We start from the raw sequence: 18,032 nt of genomic DNA, 5'->3' as shown, positions 1-18,032 counted from the left end.
TTGACTTTTGCATGTCTATTGAACCATGCATGAATTTCATCAGAGAGAGTCAGAGAGAGAGAAACCTTGAAAGCCACAGAACATTTATTCTTTCCAGAAGCATGCTATTCAAATTGTCCCCCTACTCAATACAGGAAAGACTTTCAGAATGAGATAAAGAGGTAGAAATGTTCTTGGGCCTTTGTTATGAATGTAATATTGTAAGTACACAGGAAATTTAAAAATTAGAAAAATCAGAAAACTAAATGGATGGAAAAGAGTGAAGGCAAGATTCTTTTTATAGGAAATTCTTGCCAATTATTTTGGAGGATATATTGGTGCTTGGAGTGAGATGACTCATTTTGTACTAAGATTTTGGGTAAAGCAGCTCTTTTCCTGGCCAACTCATATCTGACTCATTTACCACTAGTGAATAAGGGATAAAATGCTCCTGGCTAAGAACCATTGTAAGTATTTTTTGTTCATTTTTCTTGGGGGGGGGTGGCAAGAGGGAGATGACAACACAGTGAAAACAGTCATTTCAGTTTTACAACTTACTGATGGACCATGAAGAGTAAATTGTTTGAAAAAGGCTGATATGTGGGGATGCATTTGGGGGATGATTAATTGAAGTACAGTCTCAAAACAAATTATCAGGTGTCAAAGACTTGAGCAAGAAAGAAAAAATTAGTGGATCAGAAAAAAGAAGATAAAATAATTAAATGGGGTCCATTTATATGTTCAAAGAATATTTAAACATTAGACCTGATCACATATAACATATATATTTGTGCTTAGAAGCATTTAGCTTCTAAATGACCTAAATTCATTTTTTTTTTTAAGGTTTAGGTTTTTTCTTGTTTAGTGGGAGACCGCACCTTTAAAAGATTGTAGTTTACATTGGTTGGATATCTATTTCAAATGCTTCTACTTTGAAAAGGTCAGTGCAGTATTTAGGTTTATTCTTGAATACTAGTTCAGGCTCTGCTGAAAATCAAGGAAAAAAAATCAGAACTTCAGGATGATCAAATATTGTGTTATTGGGAACACATATATACTCTAGAAATCCTGTCTCTTTCTCTCTCTCTCTCTCTCTCTTTTTTTTAAACCAAAACAAAAACTAAAAGTTACACTTTTCAAATGTCAGTTGGACCTATTGATTATAGTGTGAATCATGTTAGATTTTCTTAGTACAATCTAGTCTGGTTGTCATTTTGTCTTCAACTTTTGGCAACTTTTCTCATGAATGAGATGGTTTCATATCATTATATAATACAAAAGCATGAGAAAATATATGATTCCAAGTCTAGCTGGGTTGTTTTTTTTTTTTTTTTTTTGAGTAACCGTCTTATTTGTGAATATTAAAGAAGTATAATGATATGCTGGAAAATCCCAGGTATTTTCTACCTTAACTTTTAATGGCCTATAATGTATGCCAAGGACATTAATAACCACATTTTTCTGTATCTGAAAATGTATATAGAAATATAGACAACTATTAAATACACATTCATGTCTAGTATACCTAGAAACACAACTTTGTTTTCCATTTCTAACCATTGTGTCTCCAAGGCTTCTAAAAGCTAAATATTGTATAAATTATGCAGGTGTCTGATTTTTCTCTATGATCATTTTATTTTGAGCACTTGTTTAACTAACCAGGCAAACATTCCAATATAAACCTTATTCTTAATTTTCATCCAGTGTCAAGAAAGTCACAGTTGAAAACTGGGCCAAGTGGCCTAAGATTTGGAAGCTCCTGATAAAAGGAAGGATAATCTGTCCCTTCTTTTCTTCCTTTTCCTCCTCCTTTTGGGACCATCTTGTTATCTCTGTTTTTAGTGCCTACCATGTGGTCAGGGGATGGGGCCTGTATGAAGTCTGACTTAATATGATAGGGATTCAGTCCAGTGCCCATTTATATATTCAGGGTTCCATTCTGAATTCTTTAAAGAAGTGTTTTATAAGGAAAAAGAAACATATTTTAATAGAACTATAAGTAAAATAAGATGCATGATAACTTTAGCTTCCCATCTTCTCATCTTCATTCTACTCCTTCACTCTTGTCTTCTTCCCACTACAAAGGAAGAATAGAGTGTGACTCTAGAATCAACTTGCAGAGGTTCAAATCCCATCTTCAACTTAATAATTGTGCAATCATGGGCAAGTTACTTGTCTCCATGGGCTTTATTTTCCTTGTCTTTAAAAATGAAAGGAGAATTTCCTAAGGTTTTGAGGATGAAATAAAATAGTATGTCTTAACACAACACCTGATACATAGTAAGTACTCAATAAAGATTGGTTTTATTATTTTTTCATCATTTTTATTCTTCCACCACTTATTTTTTTTCCTCCTTAAATACATAGCTCATCATCCAGTGATCTATATTAGAATATAGATTTCATGGGTGAAATCATTAACAATCATTAATAACAAGAGATTGACAAATAATCTCTAAGCAATAAATTGATTGAGTTAATTAATCTGCAATTAGCTGGCTTAACTCAAGACTTTCACAATGCCTAATATACTGTAGGTAGTAAATAATGAATGAATGAATGAATGAATGAATGAATCCAAAAACAGAAGACAAAATATTGTTGAAATGGTAACATAACATTTTATAATGATTACCTGAGCAATTCTTGTCTCTTGATTTACTGTATTTTCTGAGATAACCAGTCTTTTTATATCTCATAAGAGTTTTCAAAATGTTTTATATTTATTTTGTTTTATAGTACTAATTGACAATATCAACTTTCAGATTATAAGAATCCATAGTACTCATATAATAAATATGGATTAAATGAATAAACATAATAAGGGGGGGCAAAGTTTCTGTCTGAATGGAGAAAGGAATTGTATATAGGGAGGGAGAAAATCTTGGCAGTGATGCCGACATTACAGGATTATCCTCCAACCTGCAGAATGAGGAAGGAGAATATCCAGTCCATTCTTTATTTAAACACTTTCTGATTAAAAATTGTTGAGAGGCAGGGTCACAAAGCTTCCTTATAGTCCTCAAAATGTTCATATACTGGTTTTTTGTGTCTCTAAAAATTGCTATAAATTTAATGACTTAAAATGACAGAAAGATCAGAAGGCTGGCACAGGTCTCTCTGGGCTAAAATCAAGAGCTTGGCAGGGCTTGGGTCCTTTCCTTGAGACTCTAGGAGAGAATCTGCATCTTTGTCTTTTCCAGCTTCTAGAGGCTACCTGTATTCCTTGGCTCATGACCCCCTTCCTCTGTCTTCAAAGCCAGCAACTTGATATCCTGCTGACCTTTCTTCACTTACCATGTCTCTCTCTGACTGAAGGAAGAAAGCTGGGCAAGCCGGCTTACAAACTGGGAAAGATTCCCTGCTTTTAAAGACTCGTGATTAGATTAGCTCCGCTAGGATGATTTAGCATAATTTCTTCATCTCAAGGTACTTAACTTTAATCACATCTACAGTGTCAGTTTTGCCATGCAAAACTTCCAGGGACTAGAACATAGACATTGTTGGGAGCTATTATTCTTCCTACCGCAAGAGTAGACATGAACAACCAGCTATAAGTGACAAGTAATTTGCTATATTGAGCTTTAGAATATAAGAAGACCTATCACGGGCCTAGAAAAGCAGAGCAATTCACAGAGTAGGACAACAGATCCAGGGTAGAAAAATATATAGAACTTCACCTAGTAAACAAGAGTAAAAGTATCTGAGATAGAGACGATAGCTTGAGCAATTCTTCCATTTTTGTAAACTTCTACTGACAGCAGGTCCAAAGTACCTTCTTTGCTTACCCAAACTCTTAGAATAGTAGTTTCCTTACCAGTTGCTATATCTACTTTTGCCTTCTTACCAATCCATTTTCTACACAGGCAATCAGCGAGCTCTTAAAAACAAAACAAAACACAATTGGACAGCAAATCCTGTCATGCCTTTGCTTGAAAACCATCAGTGCCTTTCCATTTCCATTAGCATAAAGACCATCATTCTCAACAGGACGCATAAGCCCTCCATGATCAAACCCTTCCCTTGATTTTGTACATTATATCTGAAATCTTTCCTCTTTGTTTTCTGATCTGTGTTCCAACACTGAACTTTTTTCCCTTCTTTTTTTCAAATTGGGGTATACCTTACATATAATAGTATACACAAACCAAATGGTTTTTTACCTATTCCGTACTCAAATGAACATCACCCAGAACAAGATCAAAAGCATTTCCCTTACCCGGAAAATTTCCTTATGCCTCTTAGTCAGTGCTGTTTTATCCAAAGGTAATTTTTTTTTTCATTTTAACACTGTAGATTAGTTCTGCCAAACTTTAAATTTCATTTAAAGGAATTGGAAGTTTATACAGCTTTTTATCTGTCTTCTCTTACTCCACTAAGCATAATGTTTTTGAGATCTGTCCATCAGTAGTTTGTTCATTTTTATTATTGTGCATTATCCCAGTGTATAAACACACACTAATTTGTTTATCCATGTACCTTTGGATCAGTGTTTGGCTTGTTTCCCCTTGGGGCTATTAATTTTGCTAGGGATTTTTATTGAGACATAATTGATATATAACATTGTGTTACTTTCAGGTGTAAAACAATGATTTGATATATGTATATATTTTTAAATAATCACCACAATAACTCTAGTTAACATCCATCAGCATACATAGTTAAAATTTTTTTCTTGTCAGGAGAACTTTTAAGATGTATTCTCTTAACTTTTGAACAAAAAATGACAGTATTATTAACTATTATTAACTATAGTCACTATGCTATATATTACATCTCCAGGACTTACTTATTTTGTAACTGGAAGTTTGTACCTTTTGACTACTTTTACACACTTCACCTACCTCTTACCCCTACCCTCACTTCTGGCAACTACTAGTCTTTTCTCTGTAAGTTCAGAGGTTTGTTTTAGATTCCACAAATAAGTGAAATCATATAGCATTGGCCATTCTCCATCTGACTTATTTCATCTAACATAATGCCCTCAAGGTCCATCCAGGTTCTCACAAATGGCAAGATTTTCTTCTTTTATTACGTATTTATTTATGTATTTATTTATTTATTTATTTTGAGAGAGAGGATATTGGGGGGTAGGAGAGGAGGGACAGAGGGAGGGTGAGAAAGAGAATCTTAAGCAGGCTCTATCCTTGGGGTGGAGCCCCATGCAAGAATCTGTCTTATGAAAGATGAGATCATGACCTGAGCTGAAATCAAAAATCAGATGCTTAACCAGTTATGCCATTAAGGTGCCCCAATTTTCTTCTTTTTTATGGGTGAATAATACTCCATTGTATTACATTTTTCTTATCCATTCATCACTAATAGATGCTTAGGCTGCTTTTATGTCTTGGCTATTGTAAGTCATGCTGCAGTGAGTATAGGGGTGCATTTATCTTTTTGAGTTAGTGTTGTCATGTCTTTGGATAAATACCCAGAAGTGAAATTGCTGGATCTTATGGTAGTTCCATTTCTGATTTTTTGAGGAACCTCCATACTGTTTTTCATAGTGGCTGCACCAGTTTACAACACACCAACAGTGCACAAGGGTTTTCTTTTCTCCTCATCTTTGCTGTCACTTGTTATTTCTTGTCTTTTTGGTAATCGCTGTTAAAACACATATGAAATAGTGTCATATTGTGGTTTTGATTTGCATTTACCTGGTGATTAGTGATGTAGACACCTTTTCATGTCCTGTCAATCATCTGTATGTCTTATTTAGAAAAATATCTATTCAGGTCCTCCGCCATTTAGGGCTTTATAAATAAAACTGCTATGAAAACTTTTTATTATTGTGGTGAAAAGCATGTAACATAATGTTTGCCATCTGAACCATTTTTAAGTGTATAGACCAAGTGTTAACTGTATGCCCATTATTGAACAACATCTCTCTAGACCTTTTTCCTCTTGCAAAACTAAAACTGTATCTATTGAGCAACAATTTCTCTTTTCCCCATTCCCCCAGCTTCTGGAAACCACTATTCTGCTTCCTGTTTCTAAGAATTTTATTGCTTTAGGTACCTCATATTAGTAGAATTATGAAATATTTGCCTTTCTATGACTGGCTTACCTCACTTAGCATAATGTCGTAAAAATTCATCCATGTTGTAGCATATGACATGATTCCGTCCGTTTTAGAACTGAATAATATTCCATTGTAGGTATATGCCACATTTTCTTTATCATTCATCTATTAATGGACATTTAGGTTGCCTCCACCTCTTGGATACTGCGAATAATGCTTCAATGAATAGGAGTGTGCAATTATCTCTTCAAGATCCTGTTTTCAATTCTTTTGGATATATACCCAGAACTGGAATTACTGGATCATATGGTAATTATATTTTTAATTTTTTGAGGAACCTAAGTCTCTGTGAAATTTTTGTTCAGGTTTTTATTTTGTGAACACAAGCACTCAGTTTTCTTTGATATATACCTGGGAGCGAAATCACCAAGCTACAGGGAAGCCATGTGTTTTGCTTTGTAAGAAACTTCCAAACTGCTTTCCAAAATGATTGTGCCTCTTTCATTCCCACCAGCAATGAATGACTATTCCAGTTGCTTTATGTCCTCACCTATACTTTATAAAATCAGTCTTAAAAATTTTAGCCTTTCTAGTGGGTGTGTAATGGTGTCTTCTTGTGGTTTTAACATTTTTTTCCAAAGACCCATATTCATGTTCACATCATGCCTCTTGGCAATACCCTCCCCTCTGTTTGGAATACTTATCTTCCTTTACCTCCCACTGACCCTATGCTAGCCTCTCTGTTTTCTTCCACTTATCCTTTAGGTCTCAGATCAAATATCACTTCCTCTTCTTGGTTAATGTTCACTGACTGTCAATCCCAAAATTAGATCGGATACCCCTGTTATATTTTCTGTCTCCTCTATATTTCTAGTACCTAGAACAGAGCCAGGGTGTATAATACACACTCAGTCTATTATTGTTTGAGTCAGTGAAAAATTCAGTAACATGGGGAATGTCAGAACCAGTAGATATGTGGAACTTTGGAGGCTATGGGAAGGTAAAACTATGACAGCCATTCTGGAAAGCAATTTAGTAGGATTTACTATACACAAAACATATGACCTAGTAATCCTGCCCCTATACTATATGTATATACTGAAGACTTTCTCATCTAGGGTCATTAAAGTACATGTACTAGGTTGTTCACTATAGCTGTATTCATGGTGGGTAGAGAGAGGGAGTCAAACCTGGGATCCATTATTGAGAGAGTGAGTAATTAAAATGTGGCAGATGTATACCATGGAGATGCCATGTAGTTCTTCACGGGTACAGACTAGATAAACATAACTGCATTGAAAGATTTAATAAATACAATACTGAGTTTGAAAATTAAGCAGCAGAAACTATATATGTGTATAAAAATAGAATTTACATAAAATAAAAATATATGCCCACGAAACAATAATATAAAGCTCTGAAGAACACCTTACCAACAAAATAATGTACATATAGCATTAGATTGCTTGCCTTGGAAGAGGAAGAGAAAGTAAGATATTAAGGAGATTAAATCAACAAAACAAGAAAAAACATGTTATTAAATGACATTATTAATATAAATAAATACTGTTTTAAAAATCATAAAAAATTAAATACATTTAAGGAAATGTACAGGAATTTAAGGAAAATGCAAGAATTTAATTTTATGCTATATCTTTTCTCAAGTTAAATTCTTTCTGCTTTATATTTATAGAAGTTTTCTCAACCTGTGATTGCTGGACTGAACAGATCCTTCTCTTAAATATGTGTAATCTTTGCCCTTTATTGATGAAAAATGATCAGTGTTCACTGTGAAGTTGGCTTGCTGTAATAGAAGTTTATGTCTTCAATTAGCTAAACTATTGAACTAAAATTTATCTTTGTAGGTTTTATTTTATATGTATTCTTGACCTTACTCTGTCTCCATCTTACCTAATTTTAAAAGAAATTAAATTCAAAACTGTAAAAATTGCATCTCTTCCTTTTCCCCATCTCTTTCCACAACTCTGTTTTTGTTAATCAAGGTAAGTTTGGTGTGTGTACATAGATGATGGAAGTGGGAAGCCCCCACATTTCCAGAGCATTGCTTCTCAGTCTTTAACCAAAATAACCATTAAAAGGTCATTCCTCACCAGTTGACTTTCTAAGTGTTTCATGAAGATGATTTCCTTAAAAAGTGATCTTTTTAAAGATGTATGTAGACATATAAAATAGTTACATAAGAATAGGAATTCAATAAAGAGAAAAGCTATGATACTATAAATCATCACAATGGCAGATATAAATAATACAATTCTTCTATAGTTGTTCAACACTTTACAGTATATAAAGCATGTTCTCTTAAATTACCTCATTCAGTTAAGCCAAAGAGCAGGTCAGGGACCATTTCAACTTTTAAAGAGAAAATTGAGAATCTAGAAGTGTGGACTTGCTCAAAGTTAAATTTTAAAAAGTAACAGAGCTGGGACTTAAATGCAGAGCATACCTTGAAATCTAGGAGTTTCAGTGTTAGTTGCTACTAACACTATTTCTTTGCAACAAGACACCGAGAGAATTGGTCAGTTATGTGGATGTGTATTTGATTCAGTAGAAGGTGGGGATTATAAGTGGACTATTTTTTAAAAAGTGGTCAGTATGAAATGATTTTGAAGGGAGAAAAAGAAAGAGAAGCATTCGATGCAAAGATTATATTATATTGTACCTGAAAGTCCCTGTGTTTCTACAGAAGAGGATCCATTTTTGCCAGTAAGTGTGGGCTGCACAGTAGTTACCCTACTCATGTCCTCAGAGCCCAGGCTGGTCATGTATACATCTGGAGAATGCACAGATCCTTCACCAAGGGTAGATATTTATTACGTACATCTCTGACCCCTGGGACATTTTCCCTACACACTATTTTCTCTGAAATTCCAGCCACAACTGAGTCCTGGGTATAGGGGAAAAGACAATCTTGCTGTTGCTTTGGTTTAGAAATAGTGAAATACAAGCCAGGAGAGTGATGTCACTAAGATGGGAGAGCAGAGACCTGAGCTTTAGTCTCCCAACAAAGCTCAATAATTGGACATCTATCAGTGCAAAAATATAGCTCTGGGAGAGCTCAGAAGTCTGCTCAAGAAACTTTAGCAACAGAGTGGAACAAAACAACAGAGTGGAAAATAAACAACAGAATAACGGCCCAAAAAGGGAAGGAAGAACGGTTTCATTTTGCCTGAGTCATCCCATCCTCCCAACTCACACTACTCAGCACCAAGAGGGCCTGAGCTAGAAAGAGTTCTCCTTGCTGGGAAAGAAAGAGCAGAGTGAGTGACCAGCATCCCCAGCCTTTTGGGACACTGCAGGAAAAAAAAAAAACCACTTCAGTTTCACCCACCCAGAGAACTGGCAAAATGGAGACATATAGAGATGGCTAGGAGCAAGGAAGAAGGGTGGGGGCTACCAGTACCAGATATGCAATGGGAGTGATCATGGTTTCTAGTGACATGTTCTGCAAGGACCCCAGCAGCTTTCACCAATGAAGAAACCAATGTCCAAAACAGTTGTTTCAGACCCCTGCAGATTTTACCACTGAGGATTTTCCCCCACAGGTTTTCAACATGCTCACCAATTATCCAGGTCTTTCCCTCTTTTCTCCCTCTGCCACCCATGCCTCTGCAGCCTGGGATTTATACCAGCAGCCCATTGCAGCTTCTTGGTCTACACCAGTGCAAGATGCCAACCTTGACCCTGCCACTGACCCACCACTATGCAAACACTCAGGGCTAGCCCTTCCTGCTATGCACCTGCATATGCTGGCCGGACTCCCATCACCAGCCTCCATTGCCATGAATGCACGTATGGCAAGACTTTTCAGCCATAGGAGTCCATACTGACAGTCAAGGCCCCCACAACTGCCAGAAGACAGGATTCAGCCCTGCTTTCTGTCACTCCTGATCTGCTGAGCCCACATGCAGCTAGCCCTTCGAACTTACACCTGCACACCCTTGGCCAACTCACATCTCTAGCCTCAATGCCATGCCCATATCTGTGTTGAGACCCTTCAGCCATAGGAATATACTCCAAAAATCGAAGCCCACATCTAGCCCTGACTCCTATGACTAGCCTGCACCATTGAGCTCAACTGCATCAGCCCCTCCACCTATGTACCTGCACCCCACCAGCCTGAGTCCCAGCACTGGAAACCAGTCACAGGAGTTGGTGCCAGGACCCAGTGTCCTTGCAGCCAAGGGTGTGCACCACCAACTCTAGCCACCACAGTGGCCTGTCCTAGTCCCTAAGTGCTATACTTGAAGAAGACACTGAGGACTCCAAAATCCCTTGCCGTCACTCCAGCATCTCCCCACCTCCCAGCATAGTGCTCACCAAAGACAACACAGCTTTCAGTGTTGTGGACCTGAGGTGCCTGAGCCAACCAAATACTGTGCCTTCCTGCCGCAGACACAGAGCCACAGGGATCACCACCAAAGGAACAGAGTAGACTTTTAGTAACTGATCCAAGGAAATGAAGATACATGAGTTGGCTGAAAAAGAATTAGAAATAATTGTTATAAAGGTGCTCAGAGAGTTATAAGAGAACACAATTCAACAAAAATCAGGAAAAAAAAAAAGAGAAGTTCAACAGAGAAAACAGTAAATAGTCAAAGTTTGGAGCTAAAGAATACAATAACTGAATCAAAGAATTCAGTACAGAGCTCAGTATCAGACTGAACCAAATAAAAAGGAATCAATAAAGTCAAAGACAGATAATTTGAAATTATTTTGTCAGAGGGGCAAAAAGTAAAAAATGAATTAAAAGGAATGAAGAAACCCCTTAAGGGATTTATGGGACATCATTAAGACAATCTGTGAATTATTGGAGTCCCAGAAGGAGAAGATGACAGAAAATTTATTTAAAGTAATAGTGGCTGTACTTCTCAACCCTGAGGAAAGACTTAGATACCCAAGTTTATGAAGCTAGTAGGTCAGCCCAAAATTCCAATCCAAAATGATGTTAATAAAATAATAAACTGTTTAAATCAAAGACAAAGAGAAAAATTTAAGTGTCAAGAGAAAAAAAAATTGTCTCATACCAAGGAACTCTCATAAGATCATCAGTGGATTTCTCAGCAAAAATCTTGCAAGCCAGGAGAGAGGGTATGATGATATATTCAAAATGCTGAAATTAAAAACCTACCAGCCAGAATAGTTTACTTAGCAAAGTTGTCATTCAGAAATGAAGACGAGATAAAAATTTTCCCAAACGGAAGCTGAATTAGTTCATCACCACAATACCTGGCTTAGGAAGGCTGAAAGAAGTTCTGTAAGCTGAAAAGAAAGGATGATAATGAATAACATGAAAAAGGCATAGATTGGCTAAATGGATGTAACAAACAAACAAGATCCATCTATATGCTGCCTACAAACGATTCCTTTAGTTTTAGGATGTGACACACGCATGCTCAAAGTGAAAGGATGGAAAAGATACTCTATGCAAATGGAAACCAAAATAGAGCAGGGATAGTTATATAAGAAAAAATAGACTTTGAGTCTAAAACTGTAACAAGGCCATTATATAATGGTAAAGGGATCAGCTTATTAAGAGAGTACAACAATTATTTATGCATCCAACATCATAACACCTAAATATATTAAGCAAATATAACAGATCTGAAGGGAGTAATACACCACAATACAGTAAAAAGAGACTTCAATACTTCACTTTCTACAATGGATACATCTAACAGACATGTACAGAACATTTCATTCAACAGCCAAAAAATACACATTTTGCTCAAGTGCACATGGAATATTCCCCAGGGCAAATCACATGTTCTGTCAGGAAACAAACCTTAGCAAATTTTTAAAAACTGAAAACATAGGAATATCTTTTCTGACCACAGTGGTATGAAATTTAGAACCAATAACAAGAGGAAAACTGGAAAATCCACAAAAGTGTGGGAATTAACTCTTGAGCAACTAATGGATCAAGGAGGGAACCAAAAGAAAATAAAAAATACCCTGAAATAAACAAAAATGGAAACACAGTATAACATAATTTATGGGATAAAGCAAAAGCAGTTTTAAGAGGCAAATTTATAGCAATAAATGCCTAAATAAATAACCTAACATTACACCTTAAAGAACTTCTAGGAAAAATATCAAAGCATGCCCAAAATTATCAGAAGAAGATGACAAAAATCCGCAGAAACAAATGAAATAAGCAGAAATAAAGGAAATAAAGAATTTTTTAAAAACAGAAAAGATAAAATTCAGTTGCTTTTTTAAAAAGAGACTCAAATAATAAAATTAGGAATAAAAGAGGGCCCATTACAACTAACAATACATATGCAAGTATCATGAGATACTACTAGGAACAGTTATATGCCAGCAAATTAGATAACCTGCAAGAAACTGATAAACTTCTAGAAATTTACAACATACCAAGACTGAATCCTGAAGAAAGAAAATCTGAACAGACCAATAATGAGTAAGTAGATTGGATCTGTAATCAAAAACCTCTCAACAAAGAAAATTCAGTCCCAGATCTTTTCACTGGTGAATTCTTCTAGAACATTTAAAGAAAAATTAACAGCAATTCTTCTTAAACTTGTCAAAAATATTGAAGAGGGGAGAACACTGTCAAACCTATTTTAATGTGGCCCATATTACCTCATTCCCACAGTCAGATACGACAAGGATTCTACAAAAAAAAGAAAATCATAAGCCAATACCTCTAATGAACTTTCATGCAAAAATCCTCAACAAAATACTGGCACTTTCAGCTATGCATTTAAAGAATAAGAGATTATGCTGAGTGAAGTAAGTCAAACAGAGAGCATCAATTATCATACAATTTCACTTGCTTGTAGAGCATAAGGTAACATGAGGACATTAGGAGAAGGAAAGGAAAAGTGAATTGGGGGAATCAGAGGGAAAGACAATCCATGAGAGATTGTGGACTCTGAGAAACAAACAGGGTTTTGGAGGGGTTGTGGGTGGGGGTGGGGGGTTAGGTGAGCCTGGTGGTGGGTATTAAGGAGGGCATGTATTGCATAGAGCTCTGGTTGTGGTGCATAAACTTTGAATCTTGGAACACTGAAAAAATAAAATTAAGTTAAGGAAAAAAAAAAAAAGAATGGGGCATCAGGGTGGCTCAGTGCGTTAAGCCTCTGCCTTCAGCTCAGGTCATGATGATATTGTGTCTTGTGATCCAGCCCTGCATCGGGCTCTCTGCTGAGCAGAGAGCATGCTTCCCCCTCCCCCTCTGCCTGCCTCTCTGCCTACTTGTGATTTCTCTCTCTGTCAAATAAATAAATAATAAAATCTAAAAAAAAAAAAAAAATTCAACATCGTCAAACATTATTTATCCCTGAGATGGTTGAATGCTTACACTTCAATCACTGTGATGCACCACACTACTAGAATGAAAGGTAAAAATCATATGATCCTCTCAATAATGACAGAAAAAGCAACTGATATTATTTAACATCTTTTCATAATAAAAAAAAAACTCTTAAGAAATTAGATATAGAAAGAACATACCTCAACATAGTAAAAACAATATATATGACATTCCCAAAGCTAACATCATACTCAGCAGTAAAAAGTTGAATTCTGTTCCTCTAAGATCAGAAACAAGACAAGGGTACCTGCTCTCACTACTCCTATTCAGCATAGTACTAGAAGTCCTACCCAGAGCTATCAGGCAAGAAAAAGAAATTAAAGGCATCCAAACAAGAAAAGATGAAGTAAAATTGTCTCTGTTTGCTAATGACAATCCTAGAGAGTACACACACACACACACACACACACACACACACAAAACCCTAGTAAGACTAATAAACCACTTCAGTAAAGTTTCAAAATACAAAATAAGATCTATATACCTATATACTAAAAAGAAGACTAATGAAAGAAATTGAAAAAGACAGAAGATTTAATGATGGTCAAGTATCTATACTACCCAAAGTCATCTATAGAGTCAGTGCAATTCATATCAGAATTCCAGTGGCATTTTCCACAAAAATAATTTTTAAAAATCCTTAAATTCATATGGAATTTGAAAAGACCCTGATATGGGATTGGGAGGGAGACAAACCATAAGAGACTCTTAATCTCACAAAACAAACTGAGGGTTGCTGGTGGGGGGTGGGGGAGGGTGGTGGGATTATGGACATTGAGGAGAGTATGTGCTAGGGCGAGTGCTGTGAAGTGTGTAAACCTGGCGATTCACAGGCCTGTATCCCTGGGGCTAATAATACATTATGTGTTAATAAAAAATAATTTTTTTATAAAGACCCTGATAGCTAAAGCAATCTTGAAAAAGAACAAAGGCATCCCATATCCTGAGCTAAATCTGTATTACAAAGCTACAGTAATCAAAACAGTATGGCACTGTCGTAAAAAAAACAGACTCATAGACCAATGGAATAGAACTGACAGCCCAGAAATAAACCCTCAACCAATATCTACCAAAGGAGCCAAGGATATTCAGTGGGAAAACAATAATCCTTTAGTAAACAATATTGAGAAAACTAGATATTCAATGCAAAGAATGAAGTTGAATCCCATCTTACACCACTCACAAAAATTAATTCAAAATAGACTGAAAACTTAAAGACCTGAAACTATAAACATAGTTATAGTTTAGAAGAAAACATAGAGGAAAGCTCCTCGATTTGGGTCTTTTGCCATGATTTTTTAGATATGACTAAAAGAAGAAAAAGTAACAAAAGCAAAAATAAACATGTGTAACTACGTCAACCTAAAAATTTCTGTGCACCAAAAGAAACAATCAACATAATGAAAAGGCCACCTATGAAATAGAAAATATTTACAAACCATGTATGTATGTGATATATGATGTATATGTAAACCATGATACATATGATTCAATAGCAAAAAAATAACAATTTGATTAAAAAATGGACAAAAGATCAGAACAGATATTTTTCTAAAGAAGACATACAGATGGCCAACAGGCATATAAAAAGATGTTCAATAGCCCTTATCATTAGGGAAATGCAAGTAAAAACCATAATGAGACATCATTTATGTCAGTTAAAATGGCTTGCATAAAAAAGATGAGATAATAAATGGTGGTGGTGGAGATTCCCCAAGAAATTAAAAGTAGAACTACCATGTGATACCACAGTTTAACTTCTAGGTATATATCCAAAGGAAACAAAATCACTATCTTGAAGAGATATCTGCAGTCTCATGTTCTTTGCATTACTCAGTATAGCCAAGACAAGGAAACAGTCTAAACACCTGTCTTGATTGATGGATGAATGGATGAAGAAAATGTGGTTTAAACTTACAATGGAATATTATTCAGCCATAAGAGAGAAGATTCAACGTGAGTGAAGCTGAGGGCATTAGACTAAGTGACATAAGTCAGACAGAGAAAGACAAATACTTATCTGTATGATCTCACTTATATGTGAAATCTAAAAACATTGACCTTGATATGTATGTAAGCTGATGGATGTTAACTAAACCTATTATGATAATCATTTCACAATAAATGTAAATGAAACCACCTTAAACTTATACAATGATACATGTCACTTAAACAGAGAATATATTGATAGTTACTAGGAGCGGGGAGTTAGGGGAAATAGGGAATGTTGGTTAAAGGGTGCAAATTCCAGGGATCTAATGTAAGGCAAGGTGACCATAGTTAAAAGTACTGTATTGTATGCATGAAAGTTGCTATATTATTAAATCTTGAATGTTCTCAATAACAACAACAAAATGGTACTTAGGTGAAAGATGTGTTTTTGTGGTAAACATTTTGTAATATATGTGTATCAAATCATCACATTGTACACTTTAAATTTATATAATGTATGTCAGTTGGGTCTCAAAGCTTTCAAAGAAATTAGGAAAACTCAGTCTCCATTAGAGTACCTAGTTTGAGGATTCTACACCTGTATTATCCACATATTCTTAGATGTAAATAAGTTTGCATGTTACGTATAAATTAGCTACTTAAATGTTTTCTTTAAGAATTTTCTTCTCAGAATGCTGATAATTTTAGTTTGGAACGATTTTAGTAGGATTATGACTCATTTAAATAGCTTTTATCTTATATAGCAACTCTAAACACCTTCTCATAGCCTCCTTATCCGGTATACTCTTGGTCAGGCTATGACTACCTAAGACATGATTTTTTTGTTTTGTTCTCCACGTGGACTCGTGGAACTCCCTCTTCTGGGTAATGTTAAGTAATGAATAACTGATACTTCTCATTCTTTAGAGAATGCATTAAAATCTTTTTTATTACCATCTCATTGATAAAAACTTTATTTCAATATTTTAAATTATTATAAAAACACCAAGTTAAAATGGCAACTACTTATAGATGCATAGAAGTCTTGGCTTTTTTTCCATTATAAATCTATAAACAAACATTGCTAAATAGTTAGTCTTCATAAACAGCCATGTTTTAAACATGGCATTTTTTTTCTAATATGAAAGTAACTCATTATAGAATACTGGAAAATACAAATTGTATGAAAAAGAAAATGAAAAACATCTATCTATTATTCCACCACCCAAAGAGAACCATCATCCAAATACTGTGTTTCCTTAGTTTCCTGTGGTAGCATAGACATAACTCTGTGTCTTTGTGCCATTCACATAATTTTGTGTATGTGTTATATGACAAAGGGACAAATCCAAAATATTAAATAAGTAATGTCTCATAGTGTTTATTATTTACAAGTGAATTTTATCTCCTTTTTTTTTTTTAACTTCATTAATTCTCTTAGGAACGTTTTTTCCCCCATGGTTTTGAACTGAAGCCACCACTAACAGTATATTTACAATGTTAGCAGTGGCAACATTAGCAAATCCTAGAGCTCAGATTCAAACTCAATTCTCTTAGTACCCCAAATCCCAGTTCTCTTCCCTCAACAATGCAACTGCTTCAATGTATTTGTATTTCAGCTACAATCTGTCCCTTTGACTAAATTAAAAATCATTCTAAAAGTTTGCCTTAAAACACCCTCAGAGTGTTACTAAATTAAGTTTAAATATCAAGTATAGATTTTCAAGCAATTAGTTTTGGTTTTGCCTGAGCAGAACACCACACAGATGATGTCGAATAAAAACTATTTACACACTACCATAGAGCATTTCTTGTAAAAACGTTGGGTCTGTAGCAGCGATTTGCTAATCAAATTCAGAATTTGATTTGAAATGCCTCCGGCAGGCAGCCAATCCAGTTATGAAAGCACAGAAGCAAAAACTAGAGCCCTGGTGAGTCTCCTCCAGAAGCGAGCTGGGTCCTTTGCTCTCATTAGCAAACTGGTTCCATAGGAAATCATTGTGATTACTTCTAAAATAAAATATTGTAGTTAATTTTTTCAATAAATTATTGGACTGTACTAGACACAAAACATGTACATTTCAGAATCTAGAATTATAAAATATTTTGACATGTTTTAATATAAACAGGAACATTTCCAATGATTGCTTGGATCTAAAATGTTTTTCCACTTGACATTTGTTTATACTTCCTAGGAAAGAAACTCTATTTATGGATAACTGAATAACACAAATAAACATCAGAGAGAGCTGAAAAATCAGCTTTGATTATGCATGAAAATCTACAATGTCATTGTGTACTCTTATGCCGTATTCTGATTGCCTGTTTATTTTTACAGAACTGCTGGTGAGCCTATGGAAGAGGAGCCAGCCCTGTGAAGTGCCAAGCCCCCCACCCCCATATTTCCTGTGTGTGACATCATTGTGTATCCCCCACCCAGCACCCTCAGACATGTCTTGTCTGCTGCCTGGGTGGCACAGATTCGATGTAACGTAAACACTGGGCACAAAATTCCGAACAGCAGCTTCACTTGTTCTTTGGATGGACTTGAAAGGGCATTAAAGATTCCTAAAACGTAACCGCTGTGATTCTCAAGTTACGGTAAACCACTATTGGAAGAAACTGCTTCCAGCATGCTTTTAATATGCTGGGTGACCCACTGCCAGGCCCTAAGTATAAACTAATAACATCCAGTATGGCATTAGATACTATTAATTATTATGGATGCTATGACAGCCAGAA

The 18,032-nt window shown here is 35.5% G+C and overlaps 1 protein-coding gene across 1 annotated transcript in view; it reads left to right on the top strand.

The window, feature by feature from the left end:
• Positions 1–17,769, top strand: part of HDAC9 (histone deacetylase 9) — a 662,132-nt gene extending 644,363 nt beyond the window's left edge. Inside the window, exon 29 of the mRNA XM_082692420.1 lies at positions 17,629–17,769. Coding sequence (XP_082548546.1) covers positions 17,629–17,668 — 40 coding nt within the window. The 3' untranslated portion in view covers positions 17,669–17,769. The remainder of the gene's footprint in view (positions 1–17,628) is intronic.
• The last annotated feature ends 263 nt before the right edge of the window (positions 17,770–18,032 follow it).

The sequence above is a fragment of the Mustela nivalis genome (assembly GCF_964662115.1).
Source record: "Mustela nivalis genome assembly, chromosome: 12".
NCBI lineage: Eukaryota > Metazoa > Chordata > Mammalia > Carnivora > Mustelidae > Mustela > Mustela nivalis.
This window is presented reverse-complemented; position numbering and strand designations above follow the sequence as displayed.